This window comes from Geotrypetes seraphini, chromosome 7 (assembly GCF_902459505.1).
Source record: "Geotrypetes seraphini chromosome 7, aGeoSer1.1, whole genome shotgun sequence".
In the NCBI taxonomy this organism is placed as follows: Eukaryota; Metazoa; Chordata; class Amphibia; order Gymnophiona; family Dermophiidae; genus Geotrypetes; species Geotrypetes seraphini.
In genome coordinates this window covers 136,199,751-136,213,838 of record NC_047090.1, presented here as the reverse complement: position 1 = coordinate 136,213,838, position 14,088 = coordinate 136,199,751, and the positions used below count along the sequence as shown (strand labels likewise).

The following is a 14,088-nucleotide window of genomic DNA, read 5'->3' as shown; positions in this document are numbered from 1 at the left end:
GCCCGCGGGATTCCCGCAATCCCTGTTCCCGTGCAGACCTCTATTCTGGATCACTTTTCATAATGACCTACCTCCCTCCCCGTTGTGTTATTGTTGGGTAGTTAGCAGAAAGTTCCTACTGTGCCTGTAGCTTTCAGTCATCTTGACTTATCTAGGGAACCTAAAAATGTAGAGGTCCTTTTACTAAAACTTAGCATTCACTAGCAACATTAGTATGCACAAAGGGCCAGATTCTGTAATTGGCACCTGGAAAAGAGTCGATCACACTTAGGCTCCCATTACAGAATGGCGCCTAACGTAGGCCAGGTTTTTAAAGACCTACATTATAGGGTGGCAAGTCATATTCTCACAAGGCAAATGCGCGCAGTCATTTTAGCGCAGGACAATGTGTCCGTGCGCATATGTCTTGCGAGATATAGACTGCACGCATTTGTCTTGCACGCAGTTGACTATGAATCACATTATAGGCACCTAAGTCCTTTAGAGAATTGTGCTTAGCAGCGCCTGACTCTTTCTCAATCCCTAAACATTCCTACTATGGTGTTAAGCACCGATAGACATCCGTCTTTTGTAGAATCGCGCCTAAGAAGATAGGTGCCTATCTCCCAATTAAAATTTTTTTTTCAGTTAGGAGCTTTTTAAAGCTCATTATTGAAACCAATTTACTAATTAACTTAGGTGCTTAACTTTAAGTGTTAATTTACTAATTAACTTTGGCCAGGTTTCACTAAGCAAACCGATCGTGTACCGATCGGTTTGCAAGCCTTTTGCGACCAAATTTTCCCTCCTGCACTATTCACCCATGACACGGAACAGCCCGACCACATTAAAGTTGGGAGCAGAAGGGGTGCTCAGTCCCTCCTGCTCCTAGGCCTCCCATCCCCGACCCATCCCTGGTTGGCCCAGGCGATTGGGCCCAGCCCACCCACTCCAGTACCTTGAAAATAGTTGGGAGCAAGAGGGGTGCCCGGTCCCTCCTGCTCCTGGGAGGAGCCTGAGGTGCCTCAGCCAATCAGTGCCTTAGGCCCACCCCCGTGCATCAGATGATGCGCCGGGGTGGGGCCTAAGGCCGCTATTGTGTAGTGGCAGCCCGGGGAGCAGGAGGACTTTACTCCTGCTCCCGAAGATTGTCGTAGGAGCAGGAGGGTCCGGTCACCCCTCCAGCTCCCGAAGATGGGAGGATTGTCTAAGGAGCAGGAGGGAACGGGCACCCCTCCTGCTCCCAACTATTTTCAAGGTACTGGGGTGGGTGGGCCGACCAGGGGCACCCCTCCTGCTCCCAACTTTAACATGGTCGGGCCGTTCCGTGTCGTGGATGTGCCATGCCTGGTGGGGGGGGAGTTAGTTGGTAGCAGGAGGGAGTTGGCATCCCTCCTGCTATATGTGGGTCACTGGGGGGGGCACTCGCATTTGTCGGGGGGGGGGGCCCTCGGTCTTGTCACTAATGATGACCTACTTGAATTTGTAACTCTGTATTTGTAACTGTGACCTAACTTTATTAGTAACTGTACTCATCTATCTCTACTATTGTAATTTCCTGGGTAACTGATCCAACCTCTTGTAATGTTATCCAACCTTGAACTGAATAGGTAAAGGCAGAATAGAAAACCTGATTAACATAACACAACAGAACATTCTCATAGCATCATCTCTTGTTCTAGAGTTTCCTTTGCTTCTTGTGTATTTACATCTTTTGAGGTATTTTGCGTGTTTCTCTCTCTTTATTTCTAACAATTGTTCTGCCAAGTCTTTGATATTAATCAATTTACATTTTCTTTTTTTTAAATTTAGGACTAGCAACACCGGGGTTTCTGGAGTGTGGGTTTTTCATATTGGTAGTACATCCAGATTGGGCAATGTAGTTCCAGCTGAAGTGAGTGTGAAGCTCTCTGAGGGGCAATCGTTTTTGACTCCAGAACACACCCTTAGCAAGTCAGTACATCACAAAGATCCTGAACCTCAATATATTGATGAGAACATTGATTATCAGGATCCATTTTATGATGAGAATGAAGAAGATATTGATTACTCACCAGAGCCGGAATCTGAGCTTCATGCTGCACCTGATCTGTCTTTGCCATCACATACTGGACCTCTTGCTCGTTCAGATTACAGTGAACCAAGACAGCCTGATGCTGTTTATGAATCTGTACGCCCACATGGGCCAGACATTAATCATCCATCTCATTCTAAATTAGGGACAGTAGAATTAGATAAAGAGGTATCTGTATCAGAAGACAAAGTGGACCTTCACCAGCAAACCAATGTTAGAATACTTTCATCAACTAAGAGAAGGAAAGGTCCATTGCTTTTATCAACTGATGATCTTTCATCCTACAGTGAAAATGAAAATATTCCACCCTTCCCAGATGGTGGTGCTATTCCATATGAAACAGATATTTTTCCAGTTTTCCCAGAAGGGGAAGAAGTTCAGAGTTTCCCACTGCCAGAAAATACCCCACCATCTGAAAATGCAAAGCGTATTAGCGTGGAAGGTGATGTTGGTTTTGACACTAACGGTAATTGTTTTTATATTCAAGATTTCAAAGCACACAATGACATGTGTTCTTCATTCTTCTCCTCAAACAGCCACATAATCACTGCAGAATAGGAGTGATGGGTTTAAATCTTTGCCTTGACTATATCTGTCATAACTTTGCTAATCGTAACTTGTGTAATCAGTGACCTTAATATATTATGTATAATCCTAGGTAGTCAAATTATATCTTTTTTTTTTTTTACTGCCAATGTAATCTCAATCATAAATAAATACAGCAGTATATACAAACTCAATCACATTTGTAAGTAATATTTAATGCAGATTATTCAGAATTGCCACCAACCAGCCCATTATTATTTCACGGCTGTATAAAGAACATTCTTGTGGCATATAAATCATAATTGGATCAGCTTTTTGTTGTTGTTGTTGTTTTTTTTTTTTTGATTAGTATGAAAAGTGCGTGGAGGGGCATAATCAAAAGAAACGTCTAAGTCCGTTTTGGCCTAAGTCGTCCAAAGTCAGACACAAGAAAAGGTCCATTTTTGAAAAATAAGTTCAGTATATTTTTTTTGAAAATCGTCCAACAATACGTCCAACCGTCTGATCGTCCAGACCGCTAAGTCGTCCATCTTTATACTCCCATTTTCGACCAAAAATTTGTCCAACTCAAAAACGCCTAGAAAAAACCTTTGTGTGTGGGAGGGGCCAGAAAAGTAAGGGACTGGACACCCAGACATGGCACCAGAGTAGTGAAGTACCTTACAGGGCACTGCTGTGAACTTCACAAAAAGGGTGCCACATAAACATCTCACTATAGCTCCCTTATAGGTCATGGTGAGCCCCCCAAAACACCCTCAGAATCTACTAGACCCACCTGTCTACCACCCCAATAGCCCTTATGGCTGCAGGAGCCACTTATATGGCAGTACAAAAGGGTTTTGGGTTTTTTTTTGGGGGGTGCACATGTTTCTCCATGAATGTAGTGAATAGAGTGGCTTATGGGCCTGGGTCCTCCTTTCCATGGTTCACTAATCCACCCCCCAGACCACTTAAGCCACCTCTGTGCAGCTCTACTAGGCTTTCCTATGCCAGGTTGCCAGATGCTGATGTAAAATTGTTATGTTTTTTTATGGGGGGGGTCATTGATCACTGGGGCAGTGTGTGGGGGTCTGTACTTTGTGTCTGCAGTGCTTATCTGGTTACTTTGGATACCTTTTGTTGACTTAGAGACCTGGTTTTAGATGGCCTAAGTCACAATGTCCAAGTTGTTGCGAAACCTTCGGTTATACATGCAGTATGACTAAGTGTAGGATGGCCCAAATCCCACCCTCGACACTGCTCCTGAAATGCCCCTTTTAGCTCTGGTCGTTCAGCAGCACTGTGAAGGCCTAGGTTATTTTTAAATACATCTAAAACCCGGTTCGATTATCAGCACTTGGTCGCCTTGTCTTTTAGATCGTCCAAGTAACGATTTAGGCGGGTTTTTAGACGTTTTTCCGTTTTCGATTATGAGCTTCTTAGTGTTCAAAGTGCTCGTAGAACAAAATTTTGTCAAAGTTATAAACTACTTAGCTTGTCTCTGTTTCACTATTGGCATATTTCTTTGTTGTTCAGCTTGATAATCTGCGTCGGGAAGGGACCCATTCAACATGTATCGCCATTTAGCATTGTCAAGAACAATCCCCCCCCCCTTCATTCCTGTCATGTAGCATCCCAACAATGTTTTTTGTCTAAAGATCATAGTCAGGATGGTACGTGACAGGAATGAAGGGGAAACTGTTCTTAACAAAGCTAAATGGCGAGACCTATTGAATGGGTCCCTTCCCGACCCAGATTATCAAGCTGAACAACAAAGAAATATGCCAGTAGTGAAATGGTGATAAGCTAAGTAGTTTATAACGTTGACAAAATTTTGTTCTATGAGCACTTTGAACACTAAACACTTTTCATACTAACTTTAAAAAAAAATAACAAAAAAAGCAGATCTGATGATGATTTATATGCCACAAGAATGTTCTTTATATAGCTGTGAAATAATAATGGGCTGGCTGGTGGCAATTCTGAAGAATCTGCATTAAATATTACTTAGAAATGTGATTGAGTTTGTACATACAGTACTGCTGTATTTATTTATGAACATATCCATTGGGTCGAAACACCTATCAAAAGCATTTGTCAAGAGAGCAGCAGCCATGATCTGGATTTGTACTCTTTCTATGAATTTTCAGCAACACTATAGGTGCCAGAATTTCAAAATGATTAGGGATTCAGAAAACAATACAAATAAATCTTCCATGGACACAAATGAAAGCGTTTGCTCAATATTGGGGGTGCTCAGCATCCTCAAAGCTGGCTGTTATGAGTGGCAGTATCTGAACAATGCTGCTGATAATTCTTAACGACTGCCCTAGATAGTGCCAGGGCATGGGCATTCTAAATTAATCTGCATAGCAGCTGAATATCGCCACTATCCATTTAGCTAGCACTGGTTTATTTGATATACAGCAGATCATATTTACAGTCTAATCAGTTTACAGTTGTTAAAATCTATAAAATAAACCAGCAAACAAATCATGTGATACACAGGGAGGGGCCAAGGACCCTGATTGTTTCAGTCACCTAAGGCCCCTCCCAAAGGGAGGGGCCTTAGGTGTCTGAGTCAATCAGGACTTAGGCACTTCCCTCTGTATCCAGGATACTGAGGAAAGAGCCTAAAACCTTGATTGGTCAAGCCCGGGGAGGGGAAGGCCCATCATTTAGGGCTTGCGGATGTGATGCAGGAGCCTCAGAGCTTCCAACTTTTAAAAAAATACAGGGGAGGTTCGGGAAAGGTTTGTGAGTGGGGCGTTTGGTGGCAGGAGGGAGTGGGCATCCCTTCTGCCATTTTGGGGGTACAGTGGTTCGAGGGTGCCTGGCATCGGGGGGGGGGGTCCATGGTGCGGGGGTGTTCTGCATGGTAGGAGGGAGTGGACATCCCTCCTGCCAATTTTCTCTCATCCCGCGTTTGTCGGGGGTCATCGGGGAGGGCCATCATCGGTGCTGGGGGACTTTTTTTTTTTCAATGGCACAGATATTTTGCCTGTGTAACATGCAAAATATCTGTACCACTGAAAAAAAAAAAAAAGAGAAAAAAACCAAACCAGACGACCTGTTGGTAACCACAGTTTCCATCAGGTCTAGACCAGTCAGTTTTTCCAATCACTAAACCCCCCCCCCCCTTTTTTTTTTAAATAGCCGAGCAATGTTAGTGCATCAATCGCTTGTCTACTTTGCATGGGGTTTTAGCTAATTTGCATGGCCAGATCGGATAATGGGCTATCGAGGGAAAAACATGTGGTGTGCCAGTTTGTGAATTGGGTCAGTAAAAGCAATCTTCGCTAAAGCTGTATATTCAGTACTGCTCTTTCCGCAAGTAGTGGTGCTAAATATACATGGATATTTTAAATATTGTGTCCAGTATTTAAAACAGATGCTGACGGTGGTGATTGTTGACCCAAACATTTGTATATATGCTTTACAAAATAACAGCCGATATAGAATGAACAGCACTCAGATAAGTGCCTTAAAATTATGTTGACAGTTAAAAATGAATTGAAGAACTGGTTGAATATATTATGACGATGTTAAGGGGAAACTCATGAAGTATATAGTGATAAAAGTTGGTTGATAAGGAGTGCAGAGCATTGATTTAGAACATTAGCTCATGGCCATTAATACAAAAAAATACAAAAAGGCACAAAAACCCATATAAGGACACACTAAGCGCTCCTTTTACTAAGGTGCGCTAGCGTTTTTAGCACACGCAGGATATTACTGCGCGCTACACTGCATGCTACGCGGCTAGAACTAACGCCAGCTCAGTGCTGGCGTTAGCATCTAGCTCACGCGGCAATGTAGCATGCGCTATTCCGCTCGTTAATGCCCTAACGCAGATTCTTAAAAGGAGCCCTAAGTCCAACTTGTGCTGCAGCTTAGTTAAAGGACCGCTTAGATCGGTGTATCACAAACTATGTGCCATGGCACACCAGTGTGCCGTGAGATGCCGGCAAGGAGGAGAGGTGCCGGCACTGGCTTGATGCTTAAAGAAAGTGCCTCTCATGGCGAGAGGCACATCCTGTAGGCAGTCAGCCACGCCGATGACTCTCCTCCTCGCCAGTGTCTCTCCTCCTCTCCCCGTACCTCCCCCTCCTCCAGGATCCCCTACCGGCAAAGTGACAGGTTCAGGGTTGCAGCCGGAGGGCCTCCGCACCTGCGTGGACATTGACTTGATGATGTCACGCATGCACATGACATCATCACATCGACATCTGCGTACTTCCGGATGCCTTCTGTCCACGGCACCGGGTTTAGTGTCCGCGGCACCGAATGGTTTGCAGGACACTTGCCTTAGATAATCCCACTGTTGATATGTCCTTCTTTCATGATATTGAACTGAAGCATAGCACCCAAATGTAGGGCCCCTTTAACAAGCCGCTTTAGGGGTTTTTTTATCGCCATAGAATTCCTATGAGGTTTGCACCAAAAGATGTACGAGCTTGTACAGCTGGAGCTTGTACAGCAGCGGCTGGCAATAAAAAACCCTAATGCGGCTTGATAAAAGGGGGCCTTATTTTGTTTTATGATGAAGGAAGAAGTCTTATTTTGTTTTAGGGACAAAATAAAGGTTAAGTAATGAGATCAAATAAAATCAATCTGACTAAAATATTTTAAAATATTCTATAAGGTGTTGATGCTTTGATTTTTTTTAATTTTTCTTTCACTGTGTTAACTCTGCTTTGGGTGTACTGTACACAGGTAATCCTGCTAGTAAGGGCACCTGTGAGAAAAACTATGGCCACTGCTCTCTGCATGCCTTTTGCACAGATTATTCCACTGGATTCTGCTGTCACTGTCTGACAGAGTATTACGGAAATGGTAGACATTGCCTACCAAAAGGTAACTATGAAAGATGCATGTTGTGGAGTTTTAGCATGTCAGTGGTGCCTGGGAGAATAATTGTCTTGTTCTGCTGTGTTGTTTTCTCAGGATCCCCACACCGTGTCAACGGCAAAGTGAGTGGAAAGATCTCAGTTGGACGATCGCCAGTACATTTTAACAACGTTGACCTACATGCATATATTGTTTTAAATGACGGGAGAGCTTATACTGCTATCAGTCATATCCCCGAGCAAGCTTCCTGGGCTTTATTGCCACTAACTCCTATTGGAGGGCTTTTTGGTTGGCTTTTTGCCTTAGAAAATACAGGGTACAAGAATGGCTTTAGCATAACTGGTAAGTGAAATGCAGCACGATCATATTAACATTAGCATACAGTATTAGATGACAGCAGATAAAAGACCCGTATGGTTCATCCAGTCAGCCCGACAAGATAAACTCATAATGTGCGATGTGATACTACATATGCATACTTGATTTATTCTTGCCATTTTCAGGGCACAAACCGTAGAATTCTGCCCAGCACTGGCTTTGCTTTTCAATTACTAGTGTTGTCATCTCATTACTGCTAAGTTTGTTTGTTTCCATGCCTTCCATTCAGGATTCCCTTTTGTTTATCCCATGCCAATCCAATCCTTAGGTTTATATACCGAATTATCCCCAAGTACTGGGGCTCGACTCGGTTTACATTATTGGTGTAAAGAGGGAAAACAATAAAACATAAAAGAGATCCAAATTACTTGTCCACCACGATACTAAATAGAATTAATTTTTGTATTCATCTAGAGCAGGGGTGTCAAAGTCCCTCCTCGAGGGCCGCAATCCAGTTGGGTTTTCAGGATTTCCCCAATGAATATGCATGAGATCTATTAGCATATAATGAAAGCAGTGCATGCAAATAGATCTCATGCATATGCTTTGGGGAAATCCTGAAAACCCAACTGGATTGCGGCCCTCAAGGAGGGACTTTGACTCCGCTGATCTAGAGCCTGTTGGAAAGCTAGGTTTTCAGGGATTTCCTAAATAGATGAAGAGAGATTAGCGATCGAATCTCGTAAGGAAATTCATTCCAAATAGTCTCAAAGATGTATGCAAAATATTGAGAGAGATATCCCATAGCAACCTGGAGAGAGACCTGGGAGTGATGGTAGATGCAACACTGAAGGCATCAGCACAATGCGCCACGGCCTCAAGGAAAGCAAACAGAATGTTGGGTATCATTAAGAAGGGTATTACAACCAGGACGAAAGAAGTCATCATGCCGCTATATCGTGCAATGGTGCGGCCGCACCTGGAGTACTGCGTCCAGTACTGGTCGCCGTACCTCAAGAAAGACATGGCGGTACTTGAGGGAGTACAAAGAAGAGCAACTAGACTGGTAAAGGGAATGGAAAAACTTCCATATACCGAAAGATTGAAGCAGTTGGGACTTTTCTCCCTGGAGAAGCGAAGACTTAGAGGAGACATGATAGAAACCTTCAAGATCCTGAAGGGCATAGAAAAAGTAGACAGGGACAGATTTTTCAAATTAAGGGGTGCCACAAGTACAAGGGGGCACTCGGAGAAATTGAAAGGGGGACAGGTTTAGAACAAACGCTAGGAAGTTCTTTTTCACTCAGAGGGTGGTGGATACGTGGAACGCGCTTCCAGAGGCTGTTGTAGACAAGAAAACATTAAATGGTTTCAAAGAAGGTTTGGATAGATTCCTAGAAGAAAAAGGGATTGAGGGGTATAGATAGGTATAGACCATTGCTCAGGAAATGGGCCTGATGGGCCGCCGCGGGAGCGGACCGCTGAGCAGGATGGATCTAGGGTCTGCCTCAGCGGAGGCAACTTCTTATGTTCTTATGTTCTTAACACTCTTAACAGAAGGGAATGAGAGTTTAAATGTTTGAGACAATCTTGATTCTGTAGGTCGTAAGGAATTAAATGAGATAGCTACTAACAATGTAAAGATACCATGTATAATTTTAAAAATTATACTAGCGCAATTGAATTTAATTCTAAGATGAATTGGCAACCAGTGAAGTGCTTTCAACAAAGGGGAGATGTGTTCAAACTTCATTTTTCCGAAAATCAATTTGGCCGGCGTATTTTGGACTAATTGCAGCCTTTTTAAATTACCGTTGCTCAAACAGATGTATAATGAGTTGCAATAGTCCAACTGAGCTAATATAATTGCCTGCACTAATGTTGCAAAGTGATGCTGATAGAAGAAATGCCAAACCCTTCTCAACATATGAAGATTGAAAAAACATTTTCTAAGTTATTAACCTGAAATTATAAAGAACTTGAAGAGTCAAGCATAAAGCCTAATATCGTGGAGGAAAATTCAATCGCCAAATGGTCTCCAGACAATAATTTAGTCTTTGAATTCCACTACTGTTTTCATCTTCACCTCCTCCCAAAGGAGGGCATTTCAGGTGTCTTCCAGCCCTCTGTGAAAAAGTATTTCCTGGCATTATTTAAGAGTTGGGCCTCCTGCAACCTAAATTCATGTCCTCTAGTTCTACCACCTTTCCTGCTCCTGGAAAAGGTTGGTTTGTGTATTAATACCACTCAAATATTTGAATGTATCATATCATATCCGTTTCTCCTTTCCTCCGGGGTGTACATCTTCATATCATCAAATCGCTCCTCGTACATCTTTTGGTGCAAACCCCATATCAATTTTGTCATTTTTCCCTGTGTCTACAGTGCAGGCATAGACATTTACATGAGCCCTACATCTGGTGTAAATACCTGTGCCTAGATTTCTAAAGAACTATTATAAAAAGTGTATACTGGATAAGAATCTTAACCTTGCAGACTCATAAGTGGATAAATGAATAAGCCTCAGCCCCACCACTCCACCGCTGTAATATCTTGTTACTGCGGGAAGAAATTACGTGGTGCAATCAACACTGGCTATTTCATTAATTTATAAGTGCTTTTTGTTTAAATAGTATGTTTAAATAAATAATTTATTAGGTAATAGTAAGAAATACTGAGGTTCAGTGTACTTATCTTATGCCAGCTACAAGCTTATCTTATGCTCTTTTACAAACATAGACAGAGTCGGATGACATAGGCAACCCGGGGGACCCTTGATACAGCACAGACGGTGCGAAACATGTCGGGTCATGTTCCCAGGGTTTAGCTGGCATAAGATAAGTACACTGAACCTCAGTATTTCTTACTTTTACCTAATAAATTATTTATTTAAATATACTATTTAAACAAAAAGCACTTATAAATGAATGAAATAGCCAGTGATGATTGCACCACGTAATTTCTTCCCGCAGTAACAAGATATTACAGCGGTGGAGTGATGGGGCTGAGGCTTTTTCATTTATCCACTCATGAGTCTGCAAGGTTAAGATTCTTATCCAGCATACACTTTTTATAATAGTTCTGGACTTATACTGGAATAAGGACTACTGAAACTCGTGCCATAGTTCTAGTGAGCTTTAAGGGGTAGATTTCTAAAGAAGGCAGAAGAATTCAAAGGGCCTGATATTTAAAAAGCTCCTGCCCAGTTAAAGGGAGAAAGGGGAAAGGGACTGAGACTTGTATACCGACATTTTGTAGCTATACAATCACAATGAAAGTGGTTTACATCTATACAGGTTCTTATTTTGTACCCTACTGAGTGAGCCGACACACAATATTCAGCAACACTCAATCAGTTATTGCCGCTGAATATGTCTGCTAATCAGCCATGCCCAAACCGGATGGGTTAGGGAAGGGATGGGGTTGGAATTAGGGCAGAGCATCAACTTAGCTGGTTGGTGGCGATTTTCAGTCCATTATCCAACTAAGTAACCGCATACAGTTAGGGCAGCAAAACAGCTGTTCTCATTTTATGTACTGAGTTAGCCGGGCACAGGACTGAATCTCAGCTAGTGCCTGGATAACTTCCAGGTCAGTGGACATACCTGGATCTTTAGTACCAGGATCTGCACATGCCCTGACGTTGAGTATCAAGGGTTAGTTTAGCCTGTGGCTGGAAGCAGTTTACCAGCCACTTAATCTTGAGGGCTGAATATCAGGTCCTAAGATTCTATAGTCTACACCAGCGTCTCTCAAACTGTGCCAAGGCACAGTAAGTTTCAAGTTTATTCAAGTTTATTTATAATTTGATATACTGACCATCACAAGTATCTGGTCGGTTTACAATAATAAAAAGTAAGAGATTATTTAAAATGTTAAAATTATATAAAAAAAAAAAGATCGAAATAAGAGTAGGGGGATTGAGATCAAAACAAAGACTTTATTACAATGGGTATAGGACAAAGGGAAAGAAGGGGAAGAGAAAATTTTAATTACATTGTATAAATGAAAATAAAAGGAAGGGAAGAAGGGATTCCGGGTGTGCCATGAGAGAGTTCAGAATTTTATTTTATTTTTTAAAATTCCCTTCATATGTATACATTTGAATATGACATGTATGTCACATACGCAAGAGTCTATCAATGTTATGAGTGTCTGTCTGCATAAGAAAACTCTTTGACATGATTGGTCCTTGAAAACTAATGGCAAGTAATTTTATTTTTTTTATGCAGTAGTTATCATAACTTGAGCAACAAAGCTGTCAAGATTTTGTTACTGTTTGGATCTTCTTATCTTTGTGAACTTGGATTTTCAGCTGCGTTTTGAGTTAATTTCCACTCAAAAACAAACACATCCATCGCATTGATTATCAATTCTATTCTGTCTACTGTAGTTTCACCGTTGTTACAATTACCCATACAAAGCTTAAAGAACTTTAAATAAATAACTCTCAAATTTAATTTTTGTTGGTTTTGCAATTTTATAATTTCAATTATAATGTGCCACGAAAAACATTTGCTCTGTTTAGTGTGCCAGAGCTAAAAAAAAGTTTGAGAGACACTGGTTTACACCCATAACTGTGTGCTCCACCCATGTGTACACTCACGGTCATAATACATGTCATCAATTCTACGCACATACTTGTTCTACTGTGCTGTTTATTTTCAATACTATGGGCTCTTTTTACTAAGCCGCGTTAGGGCTTTAAAGCGCGGAATAGCACGCGCTACATTGCCGCGCGTGCTAGACCTTAACGCCAGCATTGAGCTGGCGTTAGTTCTAGAAGCATAGAGCGCTGTGTAGTGTGCGGTAATTTCCTGCTAAAAACACTAGCGCACCTTAGTAAAAGGACCCCTATATCTTGTTACTTCTTTTTCTAGGATCCAGTTTTGCCATCTTCAAGTTTACCTCTGATTGCACTTATGCTTATGTCCGATCATTTCACTGTTGTATGTTTTTAACAAGTTTGTATGTTTTACACCAAACTGTACCTGCTGTACACTGCCTTGGGAGAATTTCTTCATAAAAGGCAGTTATTATTAAATCCCAATAAATGAATAATATTGTGCTCATGAGAAAAGAGCCCATTAATTTATTTATTTAAAAAAAGTTTCTTACCCACCAATTCCTAGGCGGATTACAAAATACAACCATGAAATAGATAATAATAATAACAGTTTATATATCGCAATACCGTTAAATTTTATGCGGTTTACAAAAGATTAAGCGAGGTACAAATGGATTGAACTTAAGAGGGGAGAAGAAAGAGAGTTAATAGGACCGGAAATGCGTTGTTGAGGAGAAAGTGATTAATAGGACAGAGGAATCACTATGGAGGAGAAAGAAGAAGAGTGGGTCAGTTGTCTAGATACTTTAGGAACAGTTGAGTTTTTAGACGTTTTCTGAATTCCTCATAAGTAGTGGGCGAAAGCAGTTGATCTAGGTCTTTCTCCCACAATGCTGCTTGATGTGAAAGAAGGTGTTCATGGTGTTTTTTCAGTTTATAACCTCTAACTGGGGGGGAAACGAAGTAGGAATGAGAGATTCTCTTGTGTCTGACAAATAGGCATATGCAATAGTTTCATACAAACAAGCAACACATGCACTAGTTTCTTCAATGAGAAAAAATATGACATCGCCATCTATATATATCAGTGGCAATATCCTCCTGAATCTTGACTAGACAGTCATTTAAATGCTTCCATAAATAGAGTAGTTTTTAATACTTTCTTAAATTTTTGAAAATCGAAAAGTGCTCTCAATGGTCCTGTTAAATTGTTCCATAAAGTCACTCCAACTAAAGAAATTGCAGATGTTCTTATACGTTCATAATGTGCTTTTGAAAAATCCGTCAATGATAGTCGTATTGCCCCCCTCAGACCTTAAGGTTCTGAATGGCCGATAGCGTGTCATTACCCGTGTTAGATATGAAGGAATGCCTTGAATAACCTTAAACACCAACACTAGTACTTTAAAGATGATTCGAAACCTTACAGGCAGCCAATGAAGCTTTTTTAACCATGGTGTTATATGATCAAATTTTCTACCACCACAGATTAAGGGCTCCTTTTACAATGATGCGTTAGCGTTTTTAGTGCACGCACCGGATTAGCGCGCACTACCCGTAAAACTACCGCCTGCTCAAGAGGAGGTAGCGGCTAGCGTGCGTGGTATTTTAGCCTGCGCTATTCCGCACGTTAAGGCCCTAACGCAACTTTGTAAAAGGAGCCCTAAATGTGCCGCAGCATTTTAAATCATCTTTAGGGCTCTGCTTTGACGCAATCCCCAAGTAAAGGGCATTGCAATAATCTACAATAATTTACATATGCGATTCACCCCGT

At 41.6% G+C, this 14,088-nt stretch overlaps 1 protein-coding gene across 1 annotated transcript in view; it reads left to right on the top strand.

The window, feature by feature from the left end:
* NID2 (nidogen 2) overlaps positions 1-14,088 on the top strand; it is a 108,155-nt gene that overhangs the window by 9,524 nt on the left and 84,543 nt on the right. Inside the window, exons 4-6 of the mRNA XM_033952897.1 lie at positions 1,792-2,519; positions 7,295-7,435; positions 7,526-7,771. Coding sequence (XP_033808788.1) covers positions 1,792-2,519; positions 7,295-7,435; positions 7,526-7,771 — 1,115 coding nt within the window. The remainder of the gene's footprint in view (positions 1-1,791; positions 2,520-7,294; positions 7,436-7,525; positions 7,772-14,088) is intronic.